At 36.1% G+C, this 27,312-nt stretch overlaps 1 protein-coding gene across 1 annotated transcript in view; it reads left to right on the forward strand.

Annotated features, from left to right (window-relative positions):
- Positions 1-27,312, forward strand: part of ADGRL2 (adhesion G protein-coupled receptor L2) — a 156,142-nt gene that overhangs the window by 20,030 nt on the left and 108,800 nt on the right. Inside the window, 1 exon segment of the mRNA XM_032192039.1 lies at positions 11,852-12,024. Within this exon segment, the coding sequence (XP_032047930.1) occupies positions 11,952-12,024 (73 nt within the window). The 5' untranslated portion in view covers positions 11,852-11,951.

A 27,312-nucleotide genomic window follows, 5' to 3' on the forward strand; every position in this document is an offset into this window, starting at 1 on the left:
TAAAATGATAATCTGAAAGTCAAAGTGTGTTTGAGAAAAAAGAATTTGTGAACTGTGTGTGGGAATTGTAGGCACAGACCTCAGCATAAAGAAACCATCAGTCCAAGGAAATAATAGATACTAAATGTACTTACATGTTATTTTAAGCTTTTGCCATCAGTCCCGAAATTATTATTATTATTATTTTTATTTATTTCCTGGCTACGCCTAGCTTCAGCCCTAGTTGCAGATATTTTAAAACCTGATAGCATCAAAAGGTCCTGAGTACTAGTTGTCAAGTGCTGTGCTGGCATTGCTGCTGTCTTGTATTATCTTACTACTTTGATTTTCTTAATCTCTCTTATAACGTGTCAAATAAGAATGTCGAAGATGTCAGGAGAATATGACGATAGTCATTTTTTCTAGAGCAATGTTTTGACATAAAAATAATGTTAAAACAATCATGTTTAAGCAGTTCATAATGCAAAAATGGGAAGATTCATTACTAATTAAAAAGAAAGGCAAATTAAATGTATTCTACATGCTTACTTGATCCAGTTTGGCATTCTCTCTTATCTCTACGTACATTGATACAAACTTCATTTTGCTGCTTTACTATTAAATGATAATACCGGTTGGAATACGACTGTTTCATTCAGTGTGTAGTAAGGGTGATTGGCAGGCTCTGTTATTCAGCTGTCCACAGCTGAGCTGCAGGGGTTGAGCTGCGCTGGCAGCGCTGTGTGTAAAAGTTTCTGCCGTGTTTGCCAACTGTGCTCTTGGCTCCAGCTGACATTACACGGCTCTCGATTCCAAAGCCTACTTGTTAGCCAAACTCTCCCTAAAAAATTATTCTGGAGTTGTTAATTAAATAAAACCTTTGATGTTTATTTTATGTCATAGAAAGACATGCATTTTTTCACAGTAGATTCTGCTTTGGTAGAAATACATTTTATTTATTTATTTATTTATTTTTTTAAAAAAGGATTAAAAAGCTGTAATTGGTATTAGCAAAGAAATTAACTCTTGGAAACATATTGGGAGCTTCGGTTTCTTGTAAGTATTTAAATCATGTGATTTTACCAGGTTCTTCCCTGAAATTCTTTGCATGCATACATTTTTGTTTATTTTTCAAGTATTTTAAAAATTGTTCTACTAGAGATGATAACTGCATCTGGTATGTAATTCCACTGATTTTTTTCCCCATAAGCTAAAGTTATCAGTTGCACTGTAAAGGTATAATTTATGCCAAACCAGTCTAGAAGCTTTTTCAGAAGACTGATAACAACTGCTTTTATACATATTGCTATGTAAAATGCTTATTAATGTTAGCAGATGTTGCACTTTAATCCCCCAGAATGATTGTTTGGTAGCAGCAGGAGATTTATTAAGCTTGAGTTGTGTGAAATTGTGTGTGCATAAGCTGCTATTTAGATTGTAAAAATGCCATTGAAAACTGTTAAAAAGTTCTAACTGTAATTGGCAGAGAGGTATTAGCTGTTCAGAAAGAAGTATATATGTACCATTGGCCCTTGTGCTGTAACCTCTTTATCATTTATCTTCTTGTATTAATGTCACTGAATTATTAATTCATGAGCAGGGTTGAATAGGGTGAAGTCACTATTTAAATGTGTGGCATATGTATCCTTATCGCTGGAGACATGAAAAGAGTCATTTTGTGTTATCTATAAAATGGAAAGGACATTTAAAACTTCATTTACGGTAATCCACTTCACTTTCCTGTAAAACATCTAGATTGTTGCTACCATAATATAATGTTCATATTCAAATTTTGTAATCTTTCCACTCTGTTCACTTATAAATATTGTTGGTAGACAAATGTAGACTGTTTTCTTTTTAGTTGCACTTAGAGTTCATGAACTGCAGCAGAAGATAGGAAGAACAGTTTTTTAATAATAACAATTCTCTTTATCATCTAGTAAAAGAATATAAAAGCTATCATTTAAAATCCTAATGTAATCAAATTATAGAAAAATAATTTTTCCAAAGTAGCGGTGTCTGTCACGAGCAAACGAGACCTTATTATTTACAAGAAATTTTAATTGTTTGACAGCGTTCTTGGTCTGCTTGATAAAACCGCATAATATGAAAGGTTATGTTGTTGCTAACAAATGTGTTAAATTGATGCTATGTCTTAAACTTTACCTATGCTGTGTGAATGATATTAAAAAGGGGAAAAAAAAGAAAAAAAGAAAATGTATGCAAAATGTACCGTTTTCAGTCACTTCATTGAATAGAGATCATTTTCCATTCAGCGTTTCTCAAAATTCTTTGAGTGAAAGTGATTGAGCAATTCTGTGTCCTCAAGCACTCGCTGCGGCTGGTGTGGCAGTGCTGGAGACAACCTCTATTCCATTTTGTTTTATGGCTAGAAGGTAATGCTTTACACCTCCCTTTTCACTGTACATGGGAAAGGTGTTCACTGTTTCCAAAATATATTTTTCTTTTCCCTCACAGGGAAGAGAAAATACTATCTAATACATGTATGCTAGGGAGAAGAGAGGTGCCGATTTTACACAGTGGTACATCCAAGTAGTAGGAGCTTTTCTGTCAAATTATAATTTAAAGCTCTTTTGGCTCATAACTTCTAATTAGTTTAATTATTAGAGTTTTCCAACTTATCTTTTCTACAAAGGGAATTTAAAAGTGTACTGAAATAGTTTTCTGTTTTTCTGTTACAGCTTGAATAAAAAAAATAAATAAAAAAAAAAACACGGTTCACCCCAGTTAAATGGCTGGTCATCATCCAGCTGCCTATTTCAGTGAAGAACAGTCACCTGAACATTCATTGCTCATTCAATTGTATAAAAAAAATACTCTTAATTATAGTTGCACCATTAGACGGCTAGGTAGCTTGTATATCTTTGTAGAGTCCATTATCCAGTAGCAGAAATGAGCTTATTGTTTCTTCGTAGAATTAGGCATTTTTTGTATAGATACTGAAGATTTGCCACACATATTGTGTATGTTTTGGATGTTCTTGATGATATGTTGGGCAAAAAAGCAATTTATTTATGTGTAGTTGCAAGGAAAAGTTACTGCTGTCCATACAGCACTGGCATGTATGACCTTTGACCCATAATTTCTTTTTATGATTTCTGTTATGAATATATGTATTAGAAAAGCTAATTATGAGTGAAGGAAAAGTTTGATTTTTTTTTTCAGGGTTTTGAGATATAAGCCTTTAAGTGCTACTGATGTGTAAAATCAGTGAACCTGAAAGATATCATCTGCCAACATCTGCTTCCTTTCTGTACTTAATATATACACACAAGTCTTCCAAAGGGTTATGTAAATTCAGAGAAGTTTCCACCTGTAAATCATGTTTGGCTGGAGAATCTCACATGTGCTTAGAAAACAGTGTGAAGACCTTTCCTGTATTTTTTGTTCCTTCAAAGGTGACGTTTTTGAGCTGCCCACCATTTCTTTCCTTCTTCCGTTGTCAAAACTACAAATTTTGATAACGCTGTGGCTTGTGACTGAAATTGGGATGGCAGTACACAGCACTTCTCAGGTTTCTCCGCAAGAGGTTATCCACCACCTTTTAATGACTAAATGATTTGTGAAGCACTTGATAAGGCTTTATGGAATTATTCTTACAAAAAGTGTTTGTTAGTTTTTTTTTTTGTTTGTTTTTAGTTCTAAAAAAAAAAAAAAAAAAAAAATGTGGTCTTCTGGAGCCCTTGACAGGTTGCTAGTAAGAAAACGCTATTATCTGATCACTGTAATGCTAATTATGCTTCACAGGAGAGAAAAACAAACAAAAAAAACTAGTAATATATTAAGAAGGTGTTATTTGAAAGAAGACAAAGAAAAATGCTCAAGTACAGCATGCTTCCAAACTTAATTAAAAGCGTATATAACTGAAATGGTCTTTCAGCAAATGCACTGTTATGATTCTAAGGTAAATTCTAATATGTGAGGTTATGATGGAGGAAGAAGTATTTGAAAATACCTTTATATATCTATATTTAGCCAGAGGTTTTTCACATTTCTTTGTAAGCTCATCTGATATATTTTATCCTAGATTACCTCACTGTTCCCAAGAAATCCCTTTTGGTAATATTGATAACCCAATATATGACAGATTTTGGTCATTATTATTTCATTTAGTGGTCATATGTATAGACCAAGAGGGAATCTGAATATCGATTCACTGAATGGCAAGTAACAGTGATTTATGAGTCAAGGTTTCAACACAGTGAGCCAAACACAGTAGAGATTACATTTTGTGCCACCATTGATTTTGTTTCATATTTCACTGCACAATGATTAGGCCATGGTCTCACAGATGTTGACATTGGAACCATATTCTTCTGTAAGCATAAAATATGCCACTAATATATACCTAGTGCACTGTGTATATATCTGTGTGCCTCCAGCTTCTGATTTATAAAAAATGATAAATATTTTTCAGTTACTTTTGGAAGAGTTGGTATTTTTTCTAGTGACATCAAAGATTTTTGACAGAATTAAAAAACAAACAAAAAAAACACCTGACTTTGCTGCCCACAGAAGCTTCTTCTTGAAACTTGAATAGTATCATTTCTATTGAATACAGACTGCATGCACTGATCTTCAGTACAGCGGGTAGAAACCAGGGTGCTTTAAAATGGATGCTATCACAGGGCCTTCATTAACCTGTTTGATGATATTCCTTGGCAGATGCCTAGAGAAGTCTTTGATGCGGTAGTTTTAGTGGGCTGGTGCTACCAAACCGAGATGTGTAGACACATGCGCATGAATGCAAGGCAGCTGCAGCGTATTGGGGCTGAACAACCTGTTTACCCTAGTTACAGCCTAGGTAAAAAATGCTGCATTCTTGTTCATGTTCAGCCACAACTTGATTTGGGGAGTTAGCAGCTCACGTATGTATTGCTGGTGGCTGGCTGCTGGTATTGTGGGCTGGCTGCTGGTCTTGTGAGGCCATTTCACCTCACCATGTCACTATGAAAGGCTCAGGTGAGCCTGGTGGGCTGCTGGGCCCATGGGCAGAGTGGTTCAGGTGCCCCACAACCACGGCAGTTGGCAGGAGGAGCGCCGCGTGGCTGAGCAGGTACGGGCCTGCCAAGAGCAGCCCTGGGCCAGATCCAGTCTCATTTGTTTTTTTTGCCTGCTTCCACTTCAAATAAATGCTCTGCTGTGAAAAACACTTAGGGTGGGGCTGGGTGGAGGGGGGTAGAGGAAGTATGGGCTTTGTAGGGCCTTGTCAAGACTGCCAGCAAACAATTCACTGTCTTACAAGAACTCAGTGTCCTTGGTTGATACCAGCCTTCTATTTTATCATTTTTTTTTCCAAGGAAAATAAATGATATATTTTAATATAAATAAATTATTTTTGAGGATTTCTCTTTTGTGGGGAGTTTGGGAAGCCTTTGAATTTTCTTCAGCTCTTATGATTGCTGCTTTCAGTTTGTCATATGGCTCTCCCTGTGTTTTTTATAGCTATTCATTATTTTCTTGTTTATTTTTGATGTTCATAAAGTCTGTCCTATGTAGGTTTGAAAATGAGAGCTATTTGTTTTGTGGTTTAATGAAGAGAATGGCAAGCAGCTTCAGACTGTGCCTCTGGTGTCCAAAGCGATCAGCATATTTAAGATGCTCAGCATGACACTCAGATATTACAGCTGATAACGGTTGTAATTGACTTACAACATCTCTTTCCCTCCCCCATTCTTCGGATGCTTGGGATTTATCTCTGAGACCCCAGGAAGATTTAGCGACACAGAGGGCAGCGGTGTTAAAAAGGTTTTACCCTAGCTGTTTGAGTCAAGGTGGTCTGATTGAGCGGTGCGATGTCAATTCAAATGAAATACCGGAAATTTGTAATGAGGATTGAGTGACACTCCCACCCCCCTCCGATTCAGAGTATTTAGCAAAGGCAAAAAGAGAAATTCAGCCTTGGCAAAAGGAGAGTGCCTGGAGCCAAAAAAAGCCATTCTTATTAGCACTAGCAAAGGTTTACTTTGCTGGCTTATTGAATGAAAACTCCCTAGAGTGTCCAGGCTTTATCCTGTGTTAACAAGACGGGGCAAAGCTGCCTTGTTGGGAATGGAGCTCGGGTAACATGTCTGTAAAACACAAGAGTGAGGCCAAGCCCGACTGGATGAGAAAGGAAAATCTTCATCTCTTCCTCTTAAATCCTATTTATTTTCTCTGTGAATGATTGAGGTAGACCACTGAGCTGCTGTGTACTGATGGACTGAAGTGTAATGTTGCACTGTTGAAGTCGTGTCAGCGCACTGTCTGGTGTCGTGTCTTGCATAGGTAGGTCTTGCATTTTGAATAATCTTCTGTTCTCATTAGCTGGGAACCCAGAGCAGTAGGGATGGGTATTTTTGTGGTCACTCTAAATTTAGGGTACACGTGTCTATTGCGTGCTATTTCAGGCTTTCCTCCGGCATGGAGATGTCATTTCAGAGCACAAGGCAGCTGAATGCACAGAGATTGCATTTTTGTTTTAAGATTGGATGACCTTGCTCAAGTCTTGTTCTTACTGTGTTACACCCTTCCCTGAGACAGCATTCCTTGCCTGCAGCTTGGAAAGAGATATTTTGGGTTAGAAATCCACTATTCAAGGTGTTAATTGACAGGGACTGTTAAATACAGAAAAGAAGAAAAGACTTTGTGGTGCATTTTTAGTATTGGATTGCTTTTAATGGAAAATAAGTCTTTGTTAATCAATTTTAGATAGAACAGAGTTGGCCTTTCTTTTCTTCTCGCAATATGTGACTTAATTGGAACGGATCAGGCATTGATTATTTATCATAGCTACTAGAAGGATGCTAACTAAATCAGTATAGGGTTTTGCTTGCTTTTTTTTTTTTTTTTTTCTCTCCAAGATTTCACAACTTTGAAAATTTTATGCAATGTGATACTGTAGCATCAATGCAAAATTATTAAAGTTATTCTAAAGTTGACTTACATTAATAACCATATTGAGGATTTGGGAGTGACTCATATTGAATGCATCTGAAGATATGTTAAATGTTGCAAACTAGAGCTGGATCTTGTTGCAAGTATGTATAATACCAATCATAAACAATATTGGTCTCATTCTAGTATTTTACTAGTGTAGCTTAGAAGCTTTTTCTAATCACACTGCAGTAATTGAATTCTTATGTTACAGATTATAGGAAATTTAACTTTTTTTTTTTTAAATTTGGAAAGCCTTATGGTGGGAAGGCACGTGGACGCATGATTTCTCAGGAGACTATATAGTCTATTATATTGTATGAATATATATCTACTCACCCATGCCTCCTCATCTCCCCCCTTTCCTCTGCAGAGTGCCTCAGATGTATTACAGAATTACTTAGTTTCATAAACTGGGTTATGAAAGGCAGTGGGGGTGCTGCATGTGTGGCAAGGTAGGTCAGACAGGATTTATAAAGAGCACTGCCTGGGATCCACTCATTCCTTGGCATGTACAGGCTGCATGGCCATGGCATGAGTTCCTTACCTTGCTCAGCACCACTGTCAGTAAAACCAGTCTGGTTTTTATTTGTGTAATACAGATGTTAAAGCATAACTATGTTGCAAGTGCTTCACAGTGTTTCAAAGATCATTTGGAAAATTAAGTGCTACATTGTGAAATACGTTGGTGTTAGTCTGAAAGGCTTTCAGCTAAAGGAAAACATTCTTGCTTAGCTAGAAAGATCTCTGCTTTCCTGTCTGGCTTAATTGCCTGAAAAGCTTGGAACTGGAGGGGAGAGGCAGCTCTTGAGCATGCTGTGTCAGTTGTCCGGAAGCTCTTAAAAGACCCTTTTTTGGCTTTTGAAAATAAAACCTTGGGAAGGTTAAACACAGTAGAGTTGGAAAGAAGCAGTCCTTTAGAGGTCCTTCTCTTCTAAGATGAAAGTATTTCAAGGAGCATGCTTGGAGCAGCTTTCTCTTATCTCTGGGGTGCTCTTGAGCAGTGTTGCGGGGAGGGACATGGTCAGAGGTGGCACGTATTCTGCAGCTGCTTTTCCATCTGTAACAAGTTTTAGAAGTACCGAGGAACAAGGAAGCAAAGTAAGATACTAAGATGTTGGGGACTTGGAGCACAGCCTATGAATACAGTATTAAGAGATACCCAGTACCTTTGTGGGGTGCAGGTTTGAACATTTCCATTACTGATCTAGTCTCCTTGAACAGCACATATGCAAAGGAACTTAACAAGGTGAGCTGCTCTGTTTCCAGTAGAGTTTTTTTTTTGTTTTTCTACGAGAGACTGCAGTATGGCCCAGAGGTAGGGATTTAAGTTACAACTGAAATTTTCTGGGCAGCTTTTATTGCACTCTGAAATTCAAGCAACCTTTTGCTCTGGGGAATCTCTCTCTGCTCCACCCCCATGCCCAAACAGTCAGCTATCCAGAGAAAAGGTTTATTAAGGTCCGAGGGGAAATAAGTTATTTGCGCAGGATAGCCACTTGCTGTTGTCTACTTTTTCTGTTTACGAAGAAGTAACTTAATATGGCTTTTCCTGGTCCTGCTTGTTTGTTTTGGGATTTGTTGTTAGATTCCACCGACAGTCTCCATATCTCTGACAGATGCATGGTCAGGAAGACACGAGTGACGGCAGTGTCTGGAGTCAAAGTGTGCTTTGGCTCCAGTTTATGTCTGGGTACCTTTTTCAGGATTAGCTTTTGTTTTGTTGATGAATAGTTGGTTCAGAATAGTAGCATTAATTTGTTTGAAGCCGCATAGAGCTTCTCAAGTGTATATGTTGCTTTAAAAATTGATCACTGTGAAGCTGTTGATTTTTATTGAGAAGAGAAGAAAGAAGCAAAACTAAAAGCCATTGTATCAGTTTTCAAACATTGCATATTTTTTTCTTGCCTTATTAGAAAAAATGTGTCATTGATAATCTGGTAGATGTTGGTTAGCTTATTTTGAATTCTTTTTGCAGCAGCACACTGAGTTAAATTTTATGTCTGTAGGCTACAGCAATCTATAGAGAAAAATACATTGCACACAAAGTACTTAAATTTATCCTAAAATAATTTCCATTTATTCTTAGTTGAATAGTTTCTGCTGGTTTTGGTATCATAAAAACATCAGTATTCTTTCACAAACATTTCTTATTAAAATAGGTAAGTCAGTTTACAAGGTCAGAACCCCTTATTTAAAAATCAGCAATAACAACTACAGAAAAGTGTTTGCCATGAATTATTTTGCAGCTATTTCCCAGAGAGATGCTAGGTATCTCTGAAGGTGCTCTGACTGTTTTTGTTTTTACTACAATGTCCCCCTACTTCTCCCAGATTTAAAAAAAAAAAAAAAAAAAAAAAAAAGGGGGGGGGGGCAATGAGATTAGGGATACTAATACACAGGTATGTCACTGTCCACTTGAAGGTGAAGGAAGATGTTAAATCTGGGTATGCAGCAATATGTTATGGAAAAAGCAATAAAAATTAAGTCTCAGAAAGTCAAAATTCTCTGGACAAACTGGGAGTAATCAGGAGCCAGACTTAATTTCACTTTTAGTTATTATAGTTCCTCATCTATTTTCTTGGATTATTCTGATTGCTTACTGAAATTATACTGATTAGTCTGTGGTGTCTGAAATAGTTTTATGATTTTTCATTTGCTACAGCTGAAAAATAATCCAAACACTCCTCAGCTTTTAGCTGAACTATCTCCATATTTTTTTTATTTTTATATAATATATATTAATTTTATATATTTTATTTTATATTTATATCCTAGGGGCAGTTTTTGCTGCTTTACTCAGCAGGAGCTCCTTTGCAATTGTAATCTCTCCTGAATGCAGTACATCTTTTGTGGACTTTGATATAAATATATATGTTGCAAAATGTGCTCAGACCAGTGTTAAAGATACAGAGATACAGTATGACTCCCTCTCATGACTGCTACTGTAGCAGCTGGTGTATCACCATCTAAATTGAGGGCACATCTTTTACCTCCAGGCATGTAGGGCTGTGCCAGGGAGAGCCACTCTGTAGCCGGCCTGCCCTGGTGCACTCTGCTTGCTATTGCATGTCGTTTCTTCAGACATGTGCGGATAAAAGCACCTGTGATTGAAGAGCACCTGTCTGTAGTTGGAAATTAGAAAAAGGGGTTGTTTTTATGTATAAATAAACATAAAATCAGTTACCCTCAGATGGCAGTTCCCTTTCATTTCCCCACATGTGAAATCACAAGCATGCTTGTGTTCTGCGAGGGGGATCCCTACACTGAAGTGGCATGGCTCCCGTTACAGGGGAGCCAAGTAAAGAAGCGTGCTTGGCTATTTAATAATCCCTATTCTGCCACAGTCATATTGCCTTCATTCAGAGCCAGAGAAACTGTACTGCAATGTTTTCTGTTAATTCCATCTTTCCCGCCTTGCCGGAAAAAAGTCAGCGCCAATCTTGTTGCTGTCTGTGTGCTTAGGGAAAAAAAATATTATCGTTGATTAATATTAATATTCACCAATATAAAAGGAGTTAACACTTATTTCTTGTTAAAATGATCTGTAGTTCATAGTATTTCTTTGCCTGGGATTGTGTGCTTTTCATCCTTTCCAATTCTCTTTGGCAAAAGGGTAAAAATATTTTTATAGCCCTAAACATGCTCTAGTACTCATAAGACTCGTAAGTGGCTCTTGGATCCTGACAGTTACATTTTACTAAGCGCTGGCATAGACATTGCTGTATGTTTATAAACTAACGTTAACTTCAGATATTTTAGAAATACATCTGCACATGAAAACGCAGTCCTGTTCATCAGTTTTAGAGAGACCAAGCCAACATGGCACCAGACTCAGCTCTTTGGAGCTGTAATTGCTGCTATGTTCAGAGTTGTTCTTCAGGAGTTGTTTTGTGTATCTGTAATATACAGAGCCATCTTTGCACTTAAAAATCATTTATACTTTTATACTGATGTTCATTTTTGGCTTCCCAAATTCTAGTAGTCTGAGTTGATATAACCTAGTACAGTGAGACAGAGATGAGGATGCTCATAGTTGCTGGGCTGGCTGGTGCAAGAATGGAGCCACTGGCTAAGGGGAGCTCTCTGCTGCCAAATCTTCTCTCACAGGAACTGTACTATTTCTGTAATTTTATTTTTCAAATGCAAATTATGGTTTTAAGATTTTTTTCCATTGGTGCTTAGTTTACAGGAGCAGTGAAGTTAGATTTGTTTCTGATTGAGAAATACTTGTCAGAAGCAGTAGAGTATCGTTCGTTACTTTTCTCTGAAGGTGTTTATTATATATAAATGTATCAGACTATAAAGTCACAAAGAGACTTCCTAGCCAAAAAGATAATTTTGTCAGCAAAGTTGTTGTTACTACTTCTTCTCTGAGGCTGCTGACCTTTGTGTGTCACAACAGGGAAGGCCAGAGGTGTGGCAGGGAGAAGACCTGCAGTGTTACTGCTGGGTGGTGTTGCTTTGCTGCCTCCAGCCCCTGCATGGTTTGAATCACTAAGACACAAGGCATGGCCCTAGACTTATTTATTTTATTTTTTTTTTTTTGAGGTAGAGAAATGTAGGCAGTGTCAGATTTGGGAGAATGGGAAAAGCTTCACCTAAGCATCTGCAAATACAATTTCTTAAATCCAGAGAAAATTCTTTTTTTTTTTTTTTTTGTTCCACATGTCTTAGTACACGTACATCAATAACATTCTTACTTTCAACTTTAACATGTACTGTTATTTGGCATTCTGTTTAATGATCACTGACCTTCAGAGATTAGATCCCACATACCTGCCAAATTCTCAGCTACAGTACAGGTGTACCGTCAGTTTTTATTAAAATGTTCTGTCTTCAAGTCAAGTAAAATTTGGTATTCCAAATTATTGGTGTTCAGCTATTGATGAAGATTTTTTTTGCCCTTTTTCTTTCAAACTCTCTCCTTCTGCAGGTATGAAGATGAATAATGCAGACCACTGGTTTCGATGATGCTGGGCTTTTATAACTGGATTCATTAAGGAATACAAAGAAAATTCTTACAGGAATCAATAATGGTGTCTTCTGGTTGCAGAATGCAAAGTTTTTGGTTCCTGCTCACTATCAGCTTCCTGCAGTGTACTGAAGGTAAGCTTTCGTTTACTTGTTTACTTTTTACTTGAGTTTGCAAATGAGATGAATGGTCTGTATAATTAATTTCTGTTAGACTACTTGAAGCTTCAGGATGTCAAACTAAGAGTATCTGTGTCAGGTTCTAGGTTTAATTTACAAGATTAAAATTGTTCTGTTTTTTTTTTTTTAAGAAAAAATATACTTTGTGGTTTTGATACAGTATGGTATGTTGAAACTGGAAAGTTCAGGCAACTGAAAGGACAGTATTAATACCCTTGACTGGTAAGTTCCTTATATTTGGACTCTTATATTTATTATTTTCCTGTTCTCATTGTGCAGCCATTTAGAAGCAATGTGTACCATGTTAAATGTGATATAAAATTTCTAAACAGTGCAAATGAAATACCTGTTTTGCTTTTCTAATTTGGCTGGCTGAAAATAAAATGACAATCACTTCATTAAGATTAGAACTATGCACATTAAATTTCAGGAAATAAAACTCAAAATGCATACAGAAATAGCATCTACTTAAAAAAAATTTCTTTTAAAAAAGGGGAAAAATACTTCACTGCTATTGAATATAGTGATTAAAATAGCTCTTAAATTAAGGAGATAAGGAATAAAAAAGCTTTTTAAAGAAAACTTGTATAATCTATCTTTCTTTCCTCATAAAATCTATCTCCCTAGCTGTTCTTGTAGACTTAGTAATAAGTCTTGTACTTAGTAATAGACAAAGCAACACGAACGAATGATCAGGAAAGCATAGTTTGTGAATTTATAATTACAAATATTTGTAACTTGAGGCTATTCCTGTTTATAATCATTTTATTTGACTAGATTGCAGGTAGAAATACTGATTTGGTAATAAAATAGCACTTCCGTGCCTTCTTACATTTTTCAGCAATTGGTGTATAAAATATAGGCTTCTTCAGTGCATCTGTCATGTGATCTCACCATCTTTTAAAGCAGATGCATACCTTACACTGTCAAAATTCTTTGAATTTAAGGCTGGATTTCTAGAGGAAAAAAAAGGAAAGCTGCTGTGCCTCCCCCACTCTTCTTTCCCAAATCTATATAAGCATAAAAGATCTAGTCCCTAAAAATGGTAAAAACAAAGATTAAAAATGTAAGTATTGTATAAGGGGTTCCACATTTACTGTATAATTTCCTAGATTCTATTCTGGACTAAGACTTGGGTCGTGACGGACAAGCTATGCTAAAATAGATTGTTCATTCGTATATATATGAGAATGAATGAATAATATGAACATACACATAGAACAGAGTCTATATACTAAGAGACTTCATGAAGGCTTCTGAACATTGGAAAGTCTTATTTCATTTAAATAGCTTTCACATTTAATTTCTCCTCTCTCCCATTCTTAAACATTGCAAGGATGCTATTAGAAAACTGCCTTGCCAAGGCACGCTGCAGCTCTTGCATGGTTTCATTAGTGATGGTGATTCCGATTTGGTAGCTGCTGCACTGCTTGTTGTCTATCAAGTCTGCAGTCTTCAGTAAAATCTCTGTTTTATATGAAAAGTCCCATCAGCTGGAAGGTAAACTGTTTTTCAGCCTCTTTGACAGATAAGGAAGATAACTGTATATTAGGAGAACAGAATTGTAAATTTTACAAAAGGCTAGTTAAGTAGTAACCTGTGATAATTTTAAATCCACTTACACTGCAAAAGTGGTTGCACTAGGGTGTAGGAAATAGAGGTAACTATTTATGTTTTAAAATGCTGAGGTTTTTATTTGCTGTTGTAATTGTTTAAAATCCCTATATGTAGTACATTTAAATAAATTCAGCAGAGTACTTGCAGTTTAATACTACGTGTTGGTTGAAGACATTTGAAAACAGAAAGGAAAAGCAGATAAACAACTTATTTTCTCTATTTTGGCTACAGTAGCAAACAGCATGTTACAAATAGTATTATATCAGATGAGTCTGGAAAGGAAAAAGTCAACTGAGAACTTCTGCAGATTGATTTTTTATTTTTATTTTTTCCATTTGCAGAAAGCTAATTTTCATTGTCATCTGTAATATTTCAAGTTCATTTTGTTCTGTCCCTGTTTTTCTTGCTTTCAGTAGCCAGTAGCAATCTTTTGATGCTTCAGTTGTGAATTTACTTTTTTTAAGTCTGTACAAGAGCTGCTTTTTCAGCTAAAAGAAACAGGAAAGGAAATTGGGAGCAGATAACAGAATCATACCAAATTAATTGTAAATTCTTAAAATAAATGAAATATTGTGGCTCTGTATACTGGAAATGAATATTAATATAGAGTTGGCTTCCAGCCACAGAAGCAAAATGAATACCGCATTATTACACTTTCTCACAAGATTACATTGCCTTCTGCTTCAGTAATAAGAGATGCCAAGTGTAACGTGCTTTAGTAGCACTTCATGCCTGGAAGTATGAACATGAACAAAGGTTAAAATAAGAGCATCAAACTTTCCTTAGAAATAAGGAAATCTTTAACTCTCTCACTTGAAATTTATTTATTTTTTAATAGAAATCTTATGTGCATATGCAGGTTGTTGCAGTTGGTGGGGGGGAGAAAACCTGGCTGAATTCCCTGCTGTTACATTTTAGTGTTGCAGTACATTTAAAAAGAGAGGGTAAAAAAGGAAAAGACTCTGGGTGTGGACCAGTGATTCATTTATTCAGATAATGAAACGTTTTCCAATCAAGATAAAGACTTCATTACTCTCACGGTGTCTTGACTTTAACTCACCAGCGAATTATTAAGCATATACAGTTATATGAAGGCTACAATTTTATTTTAGTGTCATCTGCCTGATTGGGAATCATATTTTCAGTTATTTTTTTTGCCTTTTTTTTTTTCCTCTTTCTTTCATTCTCTGGAAAGAGCAGTCTAGGTGGGGTTGCTTTTGAAGCAGTCCTACCTTCAGGTAAAATGAACCTGGAACTGACAAATGATGGCAGCTGGGAGGAGAACAGCACTGAGTTATTATATACTGCTGGTACATTGATCAACAACAGGTCAATATTCTTGTGTAGAGGCTTGAAAAACATTATTACCATCAACAGCAAGCATTGCAGCCCTAAATAAGGAAAAGATGAGAAGCATGAAACAGGATGAAAAGCTGAAGTCATGACCTTGAATATTAATGTTCATTCAGAAGATTTCTTTCTTTTCCTTTTTCTAGTATGTTTTGCTATAGGTCTGTCTTTAAAACAATGGTTTTTATTACAAAGGACAGATTGAAAGAGCAGCATTGGCAAATAGTTTGAATCAGAGATGGACAGGTTGTTGTGTAAAGGCTGGCCTCGTATCCTGGCTGACTGCCTGGAGAAACAAGGGCCTCCACTGAGGCTGCACCAGAGTCCATATCTGGGAGGTCTGTGCCATCCCGCACAGTCAGATTCCTCTTTATATATCTGTTTCTTTAGAACTGCAGGAAAGGAATTACTTTTGACACCACCTCTGTCTTTTTTTTTCTCCCTCCTGATCAGGTGAAATCATCCAACACGTTAAAAATTATCTGAGAAAATACAGAAAGGCAGAGAGAGTGGGATCACACATGCCTTGTTTCCATAGCAAAGCAGAGTAAAAAGCTTATTATACATATTATTGGTTTCTCTTCAAGCAAGTTAGGACAGATACACTAATATGCATATGAAAAATAGATGTCAGAGCTAAACATTCTGATTAAGATTTGTTTTTGGGGGGCAGTACAAATTTAGCTATTTTAAGCTTTACTTGCTTACATAGTCCAACTTTTCTGCTAGATTTATATATATATATATAATTGTGAAGCACAGGCACTTGGGAAGCACAGAAGTAACTTTCTTTGCTTATGTTTTATGTTAATCAAGGTTAAATATCCTTCTAATTCAGTTTATTATGAATTATTATCTGTGCTTTGTCCAAAGGAAGAAGCATCATGCTTTTATTTGTTTAATTCTGTTTTCTTAAACTACTATAATGTTGTTTAAAAAAAAACAAACAGCCTGTTTATGCCTTTGAATGTACATTTTAATTAACATTACTCTGAGAATAATAATTCCTGTAAATTCCATTTATGCCAGCCAAGGAGCTAAGTGTTAAACTGGAAACAGTTTTGAGTGTATATTTGGTGCTAGTGCATTCACTGAAGAGGATACATACTAAATGCAGATAGCATACATTGGGCCACTATAAAGGTGACTGTATCACTTCAGATCTTTAGCTCCCTATGAAGGCACTCTGACTCAGTGTGTTGAGTCCCATACATAAGTCCCAGGTAGAAGCACCTCTATTCTCACACACATTTATTATTAGGACTTTGTCCAGTGTAAAAATTCAAATCTTCTGCACTGGGCTTAAGAAGAAATCAACTTCTGTTAATTAGTGGATTTAAGTTCTACAAGGGATGAAATTCATTATGGAGTCACACAAGAGCAAGCAGGAGCTCGAATTTGTTTCCTAGCCGGGGAGTTTATCACAGTGAAGGCTGCATGAAGCTCACCGTTAGTGGGCCACTGCCGGCCTTTGCAGGGCTGCCAGCCGTCTGTAAGCATAGCCAGTGCAGTAAGGCTGGGTGGGTATTGCCAGTCCTTTGGCAGGTCATTTTAATGCATGGTCCAATTCTGTCTTCACTTCTATAATGTGTAACTAATGTAATGTATGATTCTGTAGCAATTGATTTTTCTTAATTGGTTAATGCAAATTACATAAAAGGAAATATCTAGATGAAAGGAACAACTGATGGAATAGGTGAAAACACATAGGTTTTCACTGGAATATTCTGGTTTGTTCACTGGAATATTCTGGTTTGTTCTACGTGGACATCTTTTTCCTTTTCTGAGGCAGGTGTTAGGTACAACATATCTTCTAAAAAGGAAATTGATCTAAACAATGATACCAAATTTCCTCCTAAAGAAAAATAACCGTTAAACTTTTCAAGTGCATTTCCAGATAATAGAGACTGACAGACTGTCTGGAAAAGCCAAATATTCTTTAACATGCTGGCAGTGAATAGCCTTTCATATATTCCCTGAGCAGTGAGATCTGCAGGATCCTATGCTGTATTTTGGAAACAAAGCAATCCCACCACTGTTTTAAAATGTAGAAGAACTGCATAAAGGAATATGTGAAGAACCATTTTAAATATTGTGCTAAAGTTTCTGTGAGAATTTTCTGGGAAATGTTAATGCAAAGATCTTAATAATTAAGCATTTATACTCTTTTTTTTTTTCCACCTTAAATTATGTGAGATGAATTATCGCTATTCTAATATGCCATCGTTTTTCAGTTACTTAAAAGCATTCTCTGTTATGAAGGGGAGATTTTGCATCTTCTTAAGCTTGGTATTCAGCAGACAGAAAGAACCCTGTACTGTATAAAACTGCAGCAACCCAGCATGTTGCTGCTAAGGACAGATGTTATATTTTCAGACCCCTCCACGTTATCATGCCAGGTCACCATCTTTCATTGCTGTAACCTTGTTGGGTCTCGGTGGGCAAGGCAAGTGGTGCTGCTGACTGCTGCAATGAGAGGGGATTGACTTAACCTTCCACTAGCCTGGACACACACAGTTGCCTAAGGGGATTTTCTTTTCTTTTATGGAATATAAATCTGGATATATTTTGGATTAGATTGTTATTGTAAGATACCTTTCCAAGAAGACAGGAGTGAAATTTGGACATGGTTGCCCTTTAAAAAAATAATAGTCTTCATTCATACTATATTACTAAACATGAAAAACACATAATTAATTTTTATTAACAGTTGTATTTTTATATGTCCTCTTTAATTATTTTAATTTCTGTTTTCTGTCAAGTGGAAGAATATTGTTTGTTTTAATTATTTTTTTAAAATAACTTTAATGACTTTTTTAATATTGTACTTTGAGGTCGTAGTACAAAACGTAAGTGTAAGTGCCTGAAGCATCTGATATCAGTGAATGCCTCAGCACTGGATTTCTTATTACATTTACAGTCCTCGTGATCATGTTATAAAAAATTATAAAGTATAATAATTTTGGATTTAATAAGCTTTGCCACGTTCTGCAAGCACATAGTGGATTTTATACTAGCAAGCAGATCCATTGGTGTTCATGGTCTACCTCTGTGAATAAACTGTACAGAGAAACAATATATTTTATGCAAATTGTTTCTTTTAAAATGTAGCTATTTTAATAGCAGCATATGTGTTTAGGACACAATTATCAGAGCAAGGAACTCAGGCAGATTCTCAGCTCCAATGTGAACTTCATACGCATGCCCATTTCCATGCTTATGGCTGAGTTTTAGGTTGTTTAGTTTTAGGTTTCCTTGATTTATACTAGTATAATAATTACCTGTGTTTCCTCAGTGTATAAAATGTTGGGGGGGAACAGGAAAATGAGAAAAAAGCAAAATGACTTTTTTTGTCCGTTGCCTGAGCAACAAATACATGTGAGAAACCCAGAGGGACCACATAACTTTCAGCTGTTGGTTACAGCACTTGGTGAGTTTTATGAGAGATCTTAGTGATGGAAAGAGAGCTGACTTTTGTGTTCTCCTTATTAGGGGCATTTTGATGTCTCTCTCAGGAGTTAGGTAGTTTTGTTCCATCCCACTAGAAAGCACAATTAATGCAGGGTGCTGTTTGAGCAATTTTCCTGTTTAATTTGTGTTCAGTAAGTCATGTAGGAAACGTGATAGGAAGTCGACGCTGAAACCAAATTCTCCTGCCTTCTGCATTTTTAGTTAGGAAAGCAATGAGAAATGCCTTTTAAAGACTTCAGTGCTATTTCATATCATTTTTTGGTTTTAGCTAGCTTGAGTCAGATTTGCCTGTTAGCTGCTGTTCCTGCTTGAATGCATGTAGATTGATCTTCCTTCCTCCTCCAAGTGTTTCACATTGCTGTCTCCCATTTCTCCCCATTGAGCTGTCCCAGATTTTTTCTTTAACTTAGGCTTGTGGATTGCCTTTTTTTTTTTGTTATAAAATGCCACTTTAAGACTAAAGTTACTGTTTTACAGTTTATTCTGCACCATTATTAACATCTACCATAGTAAGTCTGTTGCAAAAATGTTGTTTTGTGGCTCAAAACTGATCATGCTTTTTAGTGGCTTCAAGATAAATATGCTTTTAGTAAACAAAAAAAGAACAGTTTGCTGCTTACACTTTTGCATCATTTAATTTGCAACAGATAAAGCTGGCATGCATGAAGAGTGAAGCATGGAAAGTACTAGAGGGCAAATGGATGGTTTGTGATGTGGATTATTACCCGTAAAGATGGATGGAGTCCACAAAACATCACATCATGTATGAATGTTCCAGCTGGAAAAAAAATAAATATATATATATCAGCATAGCATATCATGCATAAATGGTTGGTTTAGGTCTTCATTGCAAATCCTGCTCAGTAATCAATAACTTCAAATCTTCTCTGTAAAGACATATATCTTTTTAGATATAGAAAAAGCATACTGTGCAAATATATTTAAAAACAACAACAACAACAACAACAACAACAAAAAAACAGAATGCAAAACTCTGGAAGTCATCCAATACAAAAGTCTCCTAAAGGGTTTGTAACAGACAATGTTTTGTTCTGCAGAATAAACTAAGTGCCAACAGAAGAACTGTCAAGAAATGCTTCTAACTACCAGTGCTTTTTTTTAACCAATTGCACTGCATCATTTAGTAACACAACAATTATTTTGTTATATAAGAGTATAATAATTAATTTGCTATATAAATTATTTTGAATTTCAGTCTGTTAAATCAGCAGAGTTCTCAGTTCTGGCAACAACTCCAGCTATATGCAACCTTATCTCTTGGGTGCATTATTTCTAGCTCCTGGATTGGTTGTGGATCCATTTTGAACAGCATTTCTATGCTTGCTTCTTTTTACAAAAGGTTTTTTTAAAGTATGAAGGGACACATTCTGAATACTTGCTGTGAAAAGTTCTTTGTTGTATTAATGTCATTTACAACAGACTCAATACTAATTTTACTTACCTCCAAAGCCTAATGTGTTTCCATTCTTACTGATTCACTGATTCCTTTTTTTTTTTTTTTTTTTGGCTGAGATTTTTGTTTGTTTGTTTTGACTTGACGAAAATTTTGCTCTTGATATTTCCATTTGGAATAAGGGATCAGATCGTAACAACAACATAAAAGTACATTTAAAAGCATTAAAAGATGTTAAGCAGCAATAAAACTCTGTAACCATTTAAATGACAGCAGCTGACTATTTGAATTAACTTTGTGTTTGACTTAATTTGGGGTCCTAATTATTCTTAACTTACGTGAGTAGATTTCAATTATACAATACTGCAGGGATTTGTAGCTAAGGCAACTAGAGGAATCATTTTACATAAAGTACTTTTGTTCAACTGATTAGGCAGGTTAAAATGGAATGATAGAAAATTGAAACTCTTGTCTGATAAGGCCCAATGAATTGTTTCAAATGACACTATGAAGAAATAACATGATCTTATTATTTAAGATTTTGAGAATTTTTATGCAATGTGTTTGTATCTCAGTAATGTTTTATTATTATTATTTTCATGGCATTAGTGAACTACTTACAAGTGATTATTGTGAGTAGTAACAATAGATTTGTTAGTAAAAAGCCAGTTTGCATTTTTGTGGTACCTTAGTTTTGTCTTCATGAGGTGACCATTCCTAGAAGCTTGTTATCTAAAACTTTAGTTCTAAAAAGATAAGTTGTTCTTGAAAAGGCTTTTTTACATAAATATATACATATTTACCTATGTTTTCTGGTTAACCATTTAAATAAGCAATCATGATGTGTTTTTTTGCATGATATTTCATGTTTTAGACATGCAAGCATTTTTATATGCAGGACTTTTCATCTCCCACATTCCATTAAGTTGATGTTCCATGAAAATAATTCTCAATTATGCTACATCTGTAGATAACCTGGGGGAATTGAAGGTCAGCCGGGTATTGAAATAAAAGACTCTGGAATCAATTTCCTTTTGTATGTATAACACAAATGCATACCCTTCATTGGGAATTAATTTTTGAGCAAATACATAGTTTGAGCTTAAAAAAAGGATATTTAAATATTAAAAAAATAAAAAAGTCTTCTTCTTTAAGTGTGTCCATATAAGTTCAGCTAAAATTTAATTTATTTTCTGAACACTTCCAAATAAAGTCATGCCTCCTAAGTTAGTTCTGTAGGTAGGTGTCTCTGATGACTGCAAACTACCATCCTTGGGCTTAGAATGCATAGTTCTGGTTTTCTCCGGATTTTTCACACTCACCTGTTTGGTTTTGTATTAAAGGCTACAAAAATGCTTATTCTGCTGACTCAGGAGAATAGACAAGACAATAGCATGTCTGAAACCTAAACTGCTAAGTCCATTGTTAAAGCAGTCAGATTTGCCTGTGTCCTTTGAATGTACACCAAGATCTTACATTCAGAGACTTTCAGAGAAGCACTGCAGTTGATTTCTGTCTACATTGTGTTTAGGAGATCAGAACTTGAAGTAGCTCTAATGAGGTCAAAGTAAGGCTTTGATGCTCTTTAAGGAAAAAAAAAAAAGCATATGAAGCATATGGCTAGCATGTGTAACAAATTGCTAAACTAGATCCCAAATAATTTTTGTAAAAGGAAGAAAAAAATGTTTTCACACAGTAACAGTTCCATGCATGTATCTTCCATACCCCCAAGAAAGTTCCAGTTTTCTGTAGAAAATACGTATTTCTGCTCATATGTCTGATGTTAACATATTAACACAACACACTTTCAATTAGTACTGCTGACAAGTTATTTAGGAAAGTCTCTGGAGCATGTGGAGATGTGCACAGCTTCTCTGTGTCAGGTGTTTGCTTTCCAAAGCAAAAGTATTAAGATTTAATTACCAGAAGATGTTTGCAGTAGGTAGTGCGCCTTTGGAAGACCCTCAAGGGCAAGGCAGCTGGGCAGGAGGACATCTGCACCTCCCTGTCAGCTGCCGTCACAGAGGTCGGGCACAGCTGCTCCTCAGGGTGCGACCTGTCTATGGGATTAGCAGGGAGTACTGTTCTGCAATGTCTTCATCTGGTTTGGGATGGGATATTTGGTTCTGCTCTCACCACCTTCCCTTGTGATGGCTCTGGCACATGTGGTGATCCAGGGGTGGGATGATATGGAGAGCAAGACTGGCAGAAGTTGCTTGGTCCTTCTTTGAGGAAGGTGTTTCCCTCCCTGATCATCTAAGAACTGTTACAGTGCTTCAGATCGAGAGATGTGTGTGTCAGCTGGGGCTTGGGAAAACACAGTGCCATATGAACGGGCATGTTTTTAGGAGGAGAAGCAGATCTAAAATGCATCAGTTTTTGTTACAGATTTGATCAAGTTGACTTTGTCGGTCTCTGTCATCTTAAGTTGGAGTATCTAGAGCCTGAATCTCCTTGATTTAATTATGAAGATGGCAAAGGGTATTCCAATTTGTCGGCAAGTGTTTAAAAGTACAAATATGAAGATTGTCTTTTGACTTAATAAGGGTGTGGTTAGGTAGATTTCAACAGAGCTTCATCTCATCTCTGCTCTGAAGAGGAAAACAAGATCTTTCCAGAGGACTCATTTCCCAGATAAGCTAGTCCTTTCAAAGGTGCTTTAGATTTAAGATTGCTAGCATTTTTATAGGAACTGTAAATTGTTTCATTGTATCTTGGTGCTTCTGGTTGAGATTTGTTTTCCTTCTCTGGTAGTCAGTATGGAAAGTTTCAGAGGAAGGTGCCAAAATAGTAAAAATGCACCAAGTAGCCTACTTAGAGGGAATGTTCCTTAATTATCCACTGTCAGTGAATCGTAGTAGATTCTGATCCTGACTCATGCTCAGTTAAATACTTTTTTTTATATCCTAAGTTATATCTTCAGGTTTTTGAGTGCATTACTGTGGTCGTAAAACTCTGTCATTTTGTAGACTATTTTTAGAGGAAATGATCATGGAGGAGGGTTCTCCATCTCTCTCTTCTCACCCTATTTTCAGATCATTTAAGGAGTATGCTGAGCAACACCATTGCCTTGTCATCCTTGGTCATCCTGTTTCATCCATCAAACTTTTCAGACTTTGCCAACTCACAAACATCATCTGTGCAGAGGAAATAAGTTAACTTCTCTGCATTGTCTTCTTTATCCTTAGACGGTTCTCTAATTCAGCAAACATGTCATTTATTTCACAGGCTTCCTACTTTTGTTGTACTTAAAGAATTTCTCATTATGAAATCATAGGAAAAAGTTTTGGAAAAACACCTGTGAGTTTTAATGTGTACAGAACATTGACGTGGAAAAATATACCACAGTCAGAGACGAGTTTATATTTTGCTGCAGTTCGGTTAACTTTATATAGTTATAGAATCATAGTGCCAGATACTTTTCTTTAATTTTGCAATAGTTATAAATTTTGTTATATCTAATGGCAGCAAACCTTTACTGCTCAGCAGATTTTTCTTCTTGCTAAGCAAGTAGTGTTTATTTGAATTATACTTGGGTATATATTTTTAGTTTATGGATGTTTAAAGGCTTATAATTTTCTCTTTTAAAGTCAAACTTAATTTTATTTTTATTTTTTAATGAAATGATTTTATGGCTAACACATGCCCCATGAGAAAAGGAGGGAATTACAGATGGTCCAGAGGAGAAGGTCTGCTTCATACATAAAAACTTCATGTCAGCATTTCAGCAGAGCATTTTCGTAGGGTATCTCTGTTATCACTGACACTTTCCCATTGACAAGCATATGGGATGTAGTGCTGAATGTGTAAATTGAAATGATCACATCTAGCGTTTCCCTTTCCCAGGTGCCAGCTTGCTGCTGCAGCTCTGCACTTAATGTTGAAGGAAGAGTGCTAGGAATAGTTTCATTTGCTAATTATCTCTTGTCTCCAGTACATAGTCCTTGGGCAAACAGCTTACCCAGGTGTTTTTGAGAACACCTATCTGGACAGTGCAGAATTGCAGGTGGTCCTGTGGTGACAGTGCAGTGTGCACAACATGTAAGAAATCTCCATCCATCTGCATTTTTTTTTTAAGCCTTCAGTGAAAAACTGAGACAAATCTGAGAGCATTTTTCTCTTTATAAAATGTCAGTGTGAAAACTGAAAACTCTAAGAAAAAAATGTGTGTTTTTTTAATATATATATATATTTATAAAAAACACACCTTAATTATTCTGTCTTGTGATTTCACAAGAAGGGAAAGTATGTACATACTAGTAAGAGTTTGGCAAGGACCTGCAAATGAAAATAAATAAAAAGTGGTGCTTTAAGGAAGTGGTAGAGTCTAAATTGCCTCTCAGTAATCCTTTTCCAGGATCCAGTTTAACAAGATTATATAATTTTACTAATGCCACTTTCATCTGTCATTTATACAAAGGGGCAGGCTTTCTGAAGCATTTGCCTTACATGTTCTTTTTTGGGCTAGACTTAATCACTAGCAGAACTGATAATATTTTTTCAATCTTTAAGAATTCATTTCAGTCTTATGCTTAATATGACTGATTCGGGTATGGAATGGTAGAAGGAGACTTCTAATTCATAATCCAGTCATTCAGACAGCTAAATTATGTCTCCCTTTACCTGATATTTATTAAAATGCATCCAAAGAAACTTCAGAAATGTTGATGTCATCCAATTGCCCTTTTAGATTTCCTGAATACTGTTTATAGAACAGATAAATTTCTTACTATGAGCAAGTGCAACATCTGTTTCTTTATGATTTCTCCTTGCATTTTTCTGCACTTCTCAGAGGAGTTACAGTTTTCATTCTCAGGCATTCTGTGCAGTCCAAAATTCATGAGCATTTCTTACATATGCGTACCCCAGAAGATTTTTTAGTAGCTGCACCTTTGTGCTCACTTTACTACTTGTGTATAGTTTGCAAGTTAATAAAATAAAAAATAAAATTAAAAAAACATGCGCACACACACACACACACACACCCACCCACAAAAAACAACAGAAAAAAAACACCACCAACAAAAAACCAAACCACTTTCATTTGAATTGAAAAACTCAGACCAAAATTTGGATTCCTGATGATGAAAATTTAGTTACTGATGATGCACTCTTTACAACAGAATACAAAGAGTTAATAAATGCTAAAATACATAGTTAATCAATAACGACAGCATCTAGGAAAAATACAGGATTTTTTTTTCCCACTAGCTTGAAAATGACTCCTACAATCTTTTGATGTACGCATGTTGAGTTTGTGCTGCTATATGATAATTTTTGTTTAAAAACAAAGAGATCTTAAGTGTATTCAAAAAACATTTCTGTCAGTCCTGAAGTGCATTTTTAAAGGATCTGAGGTGGTTTCCAGGGTTAATTCTGTGGAAACAAATCTATATTTCTCTTTTCCTCTCTTTCACTTCTTCTGTAACCTATTTGGTTTGCAGTGTTACTGAGAGAAAACAAGAAGGTTGTGTTTCAACAGCTGGAAAAATTGCTATTTCATTATCACTTTGAGTAGGAGTAAAACTGCTCAAGCTAATAACTCGAGTATGAGGAAAGGCTGACAATTATTGGTGTAGTTCTCAATGCGTTAGGTGCCTAACTTCCATTTCAATCAGGGAGAATTAGGTGCTTTAAAAATCTTAGAAAAAAAATAAATAAAAATAGAGCCCTTGATAAGAATTCTCACGTGACTGAGAAATGCTTCCTCATAAATTGATGCATTTCTTTCTGCCTTTTGTTTAGATTAGGAAGAATAGTCACTCAAGCCGAGGTTAGATGGATTTAGTGCACAGGTTATCCTGAATTAAACATTGTCTCTGTCACTCCCGTCCCAAATTCATACATCCCCTGCTACACCTGCACTGGTGCTGCCGCTCATCTTGGGGAGGTGCTTGGGGATTCGGCAAGGACACCTTTCTGTGGGATCAGGCTTTCTGTAGGGGTGAACCCTACCATGTGCAGCTAACTGAGCAGGTTATCTGCATGGGAACTTGGAGCATGGTAGTCTTTCAGTGCTGGCTCACCTTGAACCACTACCAACCCATTAGCGTGTGTATTCCTCTTCCTTGCTTTTCTAATGTCTTCTGCATAAGTTACAAACACAACTTTGGTAACAGAAAGGACAGATACTTCCATCTGGTGAGTGGTATATTCCCCCTACTAAAGCCTGGTTTTGTATTAGCAACCTGCTTCTAAGTATATTTCCTAATTAGAAAAGCAAAAATGTCAGAATATTTTAAAAAGGGAAAAAAAAAATAATAAACCAAAGTCTCTTGAAAGCCTTGGAAAGTTTTGAGAAAAATGTATCACAGCTCTCCACTGCATGGTGTGTGTCTTCAGAACATTTTATGAAAGGTTGACTTGTGTGCTGTTTTGTTACTATTTCTCCATTTTGTAGGTGAATAAATCATGGATTGAAAGGTCAAGTTACTTGCCCTAAATTACAGAGGGAGTAAACACTGGAACCCTGATGAGCATCCAGAGGTCTTTTCCTCAAACTATGGATGTTAAAGGAAACATTATTTTAAAAATAAATTAATTCACTTAATGTCAGGCGATTTCCTCTGGCATCTGTTGCATAAAATACATATTCATAGATGAACAGTTTTGACTAAAAACTCAGCAGGTACTAAAAAGGATAGTAAAAAAATATATATATATATAAAAATCTTTTTCTAGGTGGGAAACTATTCTGAATCTGTAGTCCTAAAAGGAATTAATCTCAAACAATACTTGAGTGTGCAGTTATGCAGTTGAAATCAGCCTTAAAAACTAGCGTATGGGTTTTGATGTAATGGCTTAGATCTATTTCTCTTCTCTTTATATATCTAAGCTATTGGCAGTGCATGTGTCTGTTCGTGCCAATCTAATGTAAAATAAATATTCATGATAATTGGATCCAGCTTCCTAAAATTAATTTAAACTTTCTCCATGTGCTTAATCTGTATTGTTTTCTGTCTCTGAGTTTGTAGGCAGCAATTCAGCAAGCTCTGAGAACAATTAACTTTTCAAAGAATTTTTTCAATCAATTAACTCTAATTTAAATCTTAATCTGATTATGGAGATAGAATCATCTGGCTAATTCCTGAAGAATGGAGTTTACTTGAAATGCAACAGCAGCCCTGGTCAGTTTGCTTCATGTGTGCTGGGGACACAACCTGTGTATCCAAGGCTGGCTCCTGGTTCTGACCCACTTCCCAGCCTGCAGTGTGAGCCCTGGGCCGCGGGGATAGGCTGAGGAGCTGGGTGATGATGAGGACATGGAAAACGTAAGGCTCCACCTTCGTATGGCAGACTAGTTTTGTGCTGGATTAAATTAACTCTGAATCTATTTCCTTAATCTGTCTTTCATGTCCTGGTTACTGCAAAGCTTGTTTTTTCTGTCCCAA

Source organism: Aythya fuligula, chromosome 8 (genome assembly GCF_009819795.1).
Source record: "Aythya fuligula isolate bAytFul2 chromosome 8, bAytFul2.pri, whole genome shotgun sequence".
NCBI lineage: Eukaryota > Metazoa > Chordata > Aves > Anseriformes > Anatidae > Aythya > Aythya fuligula.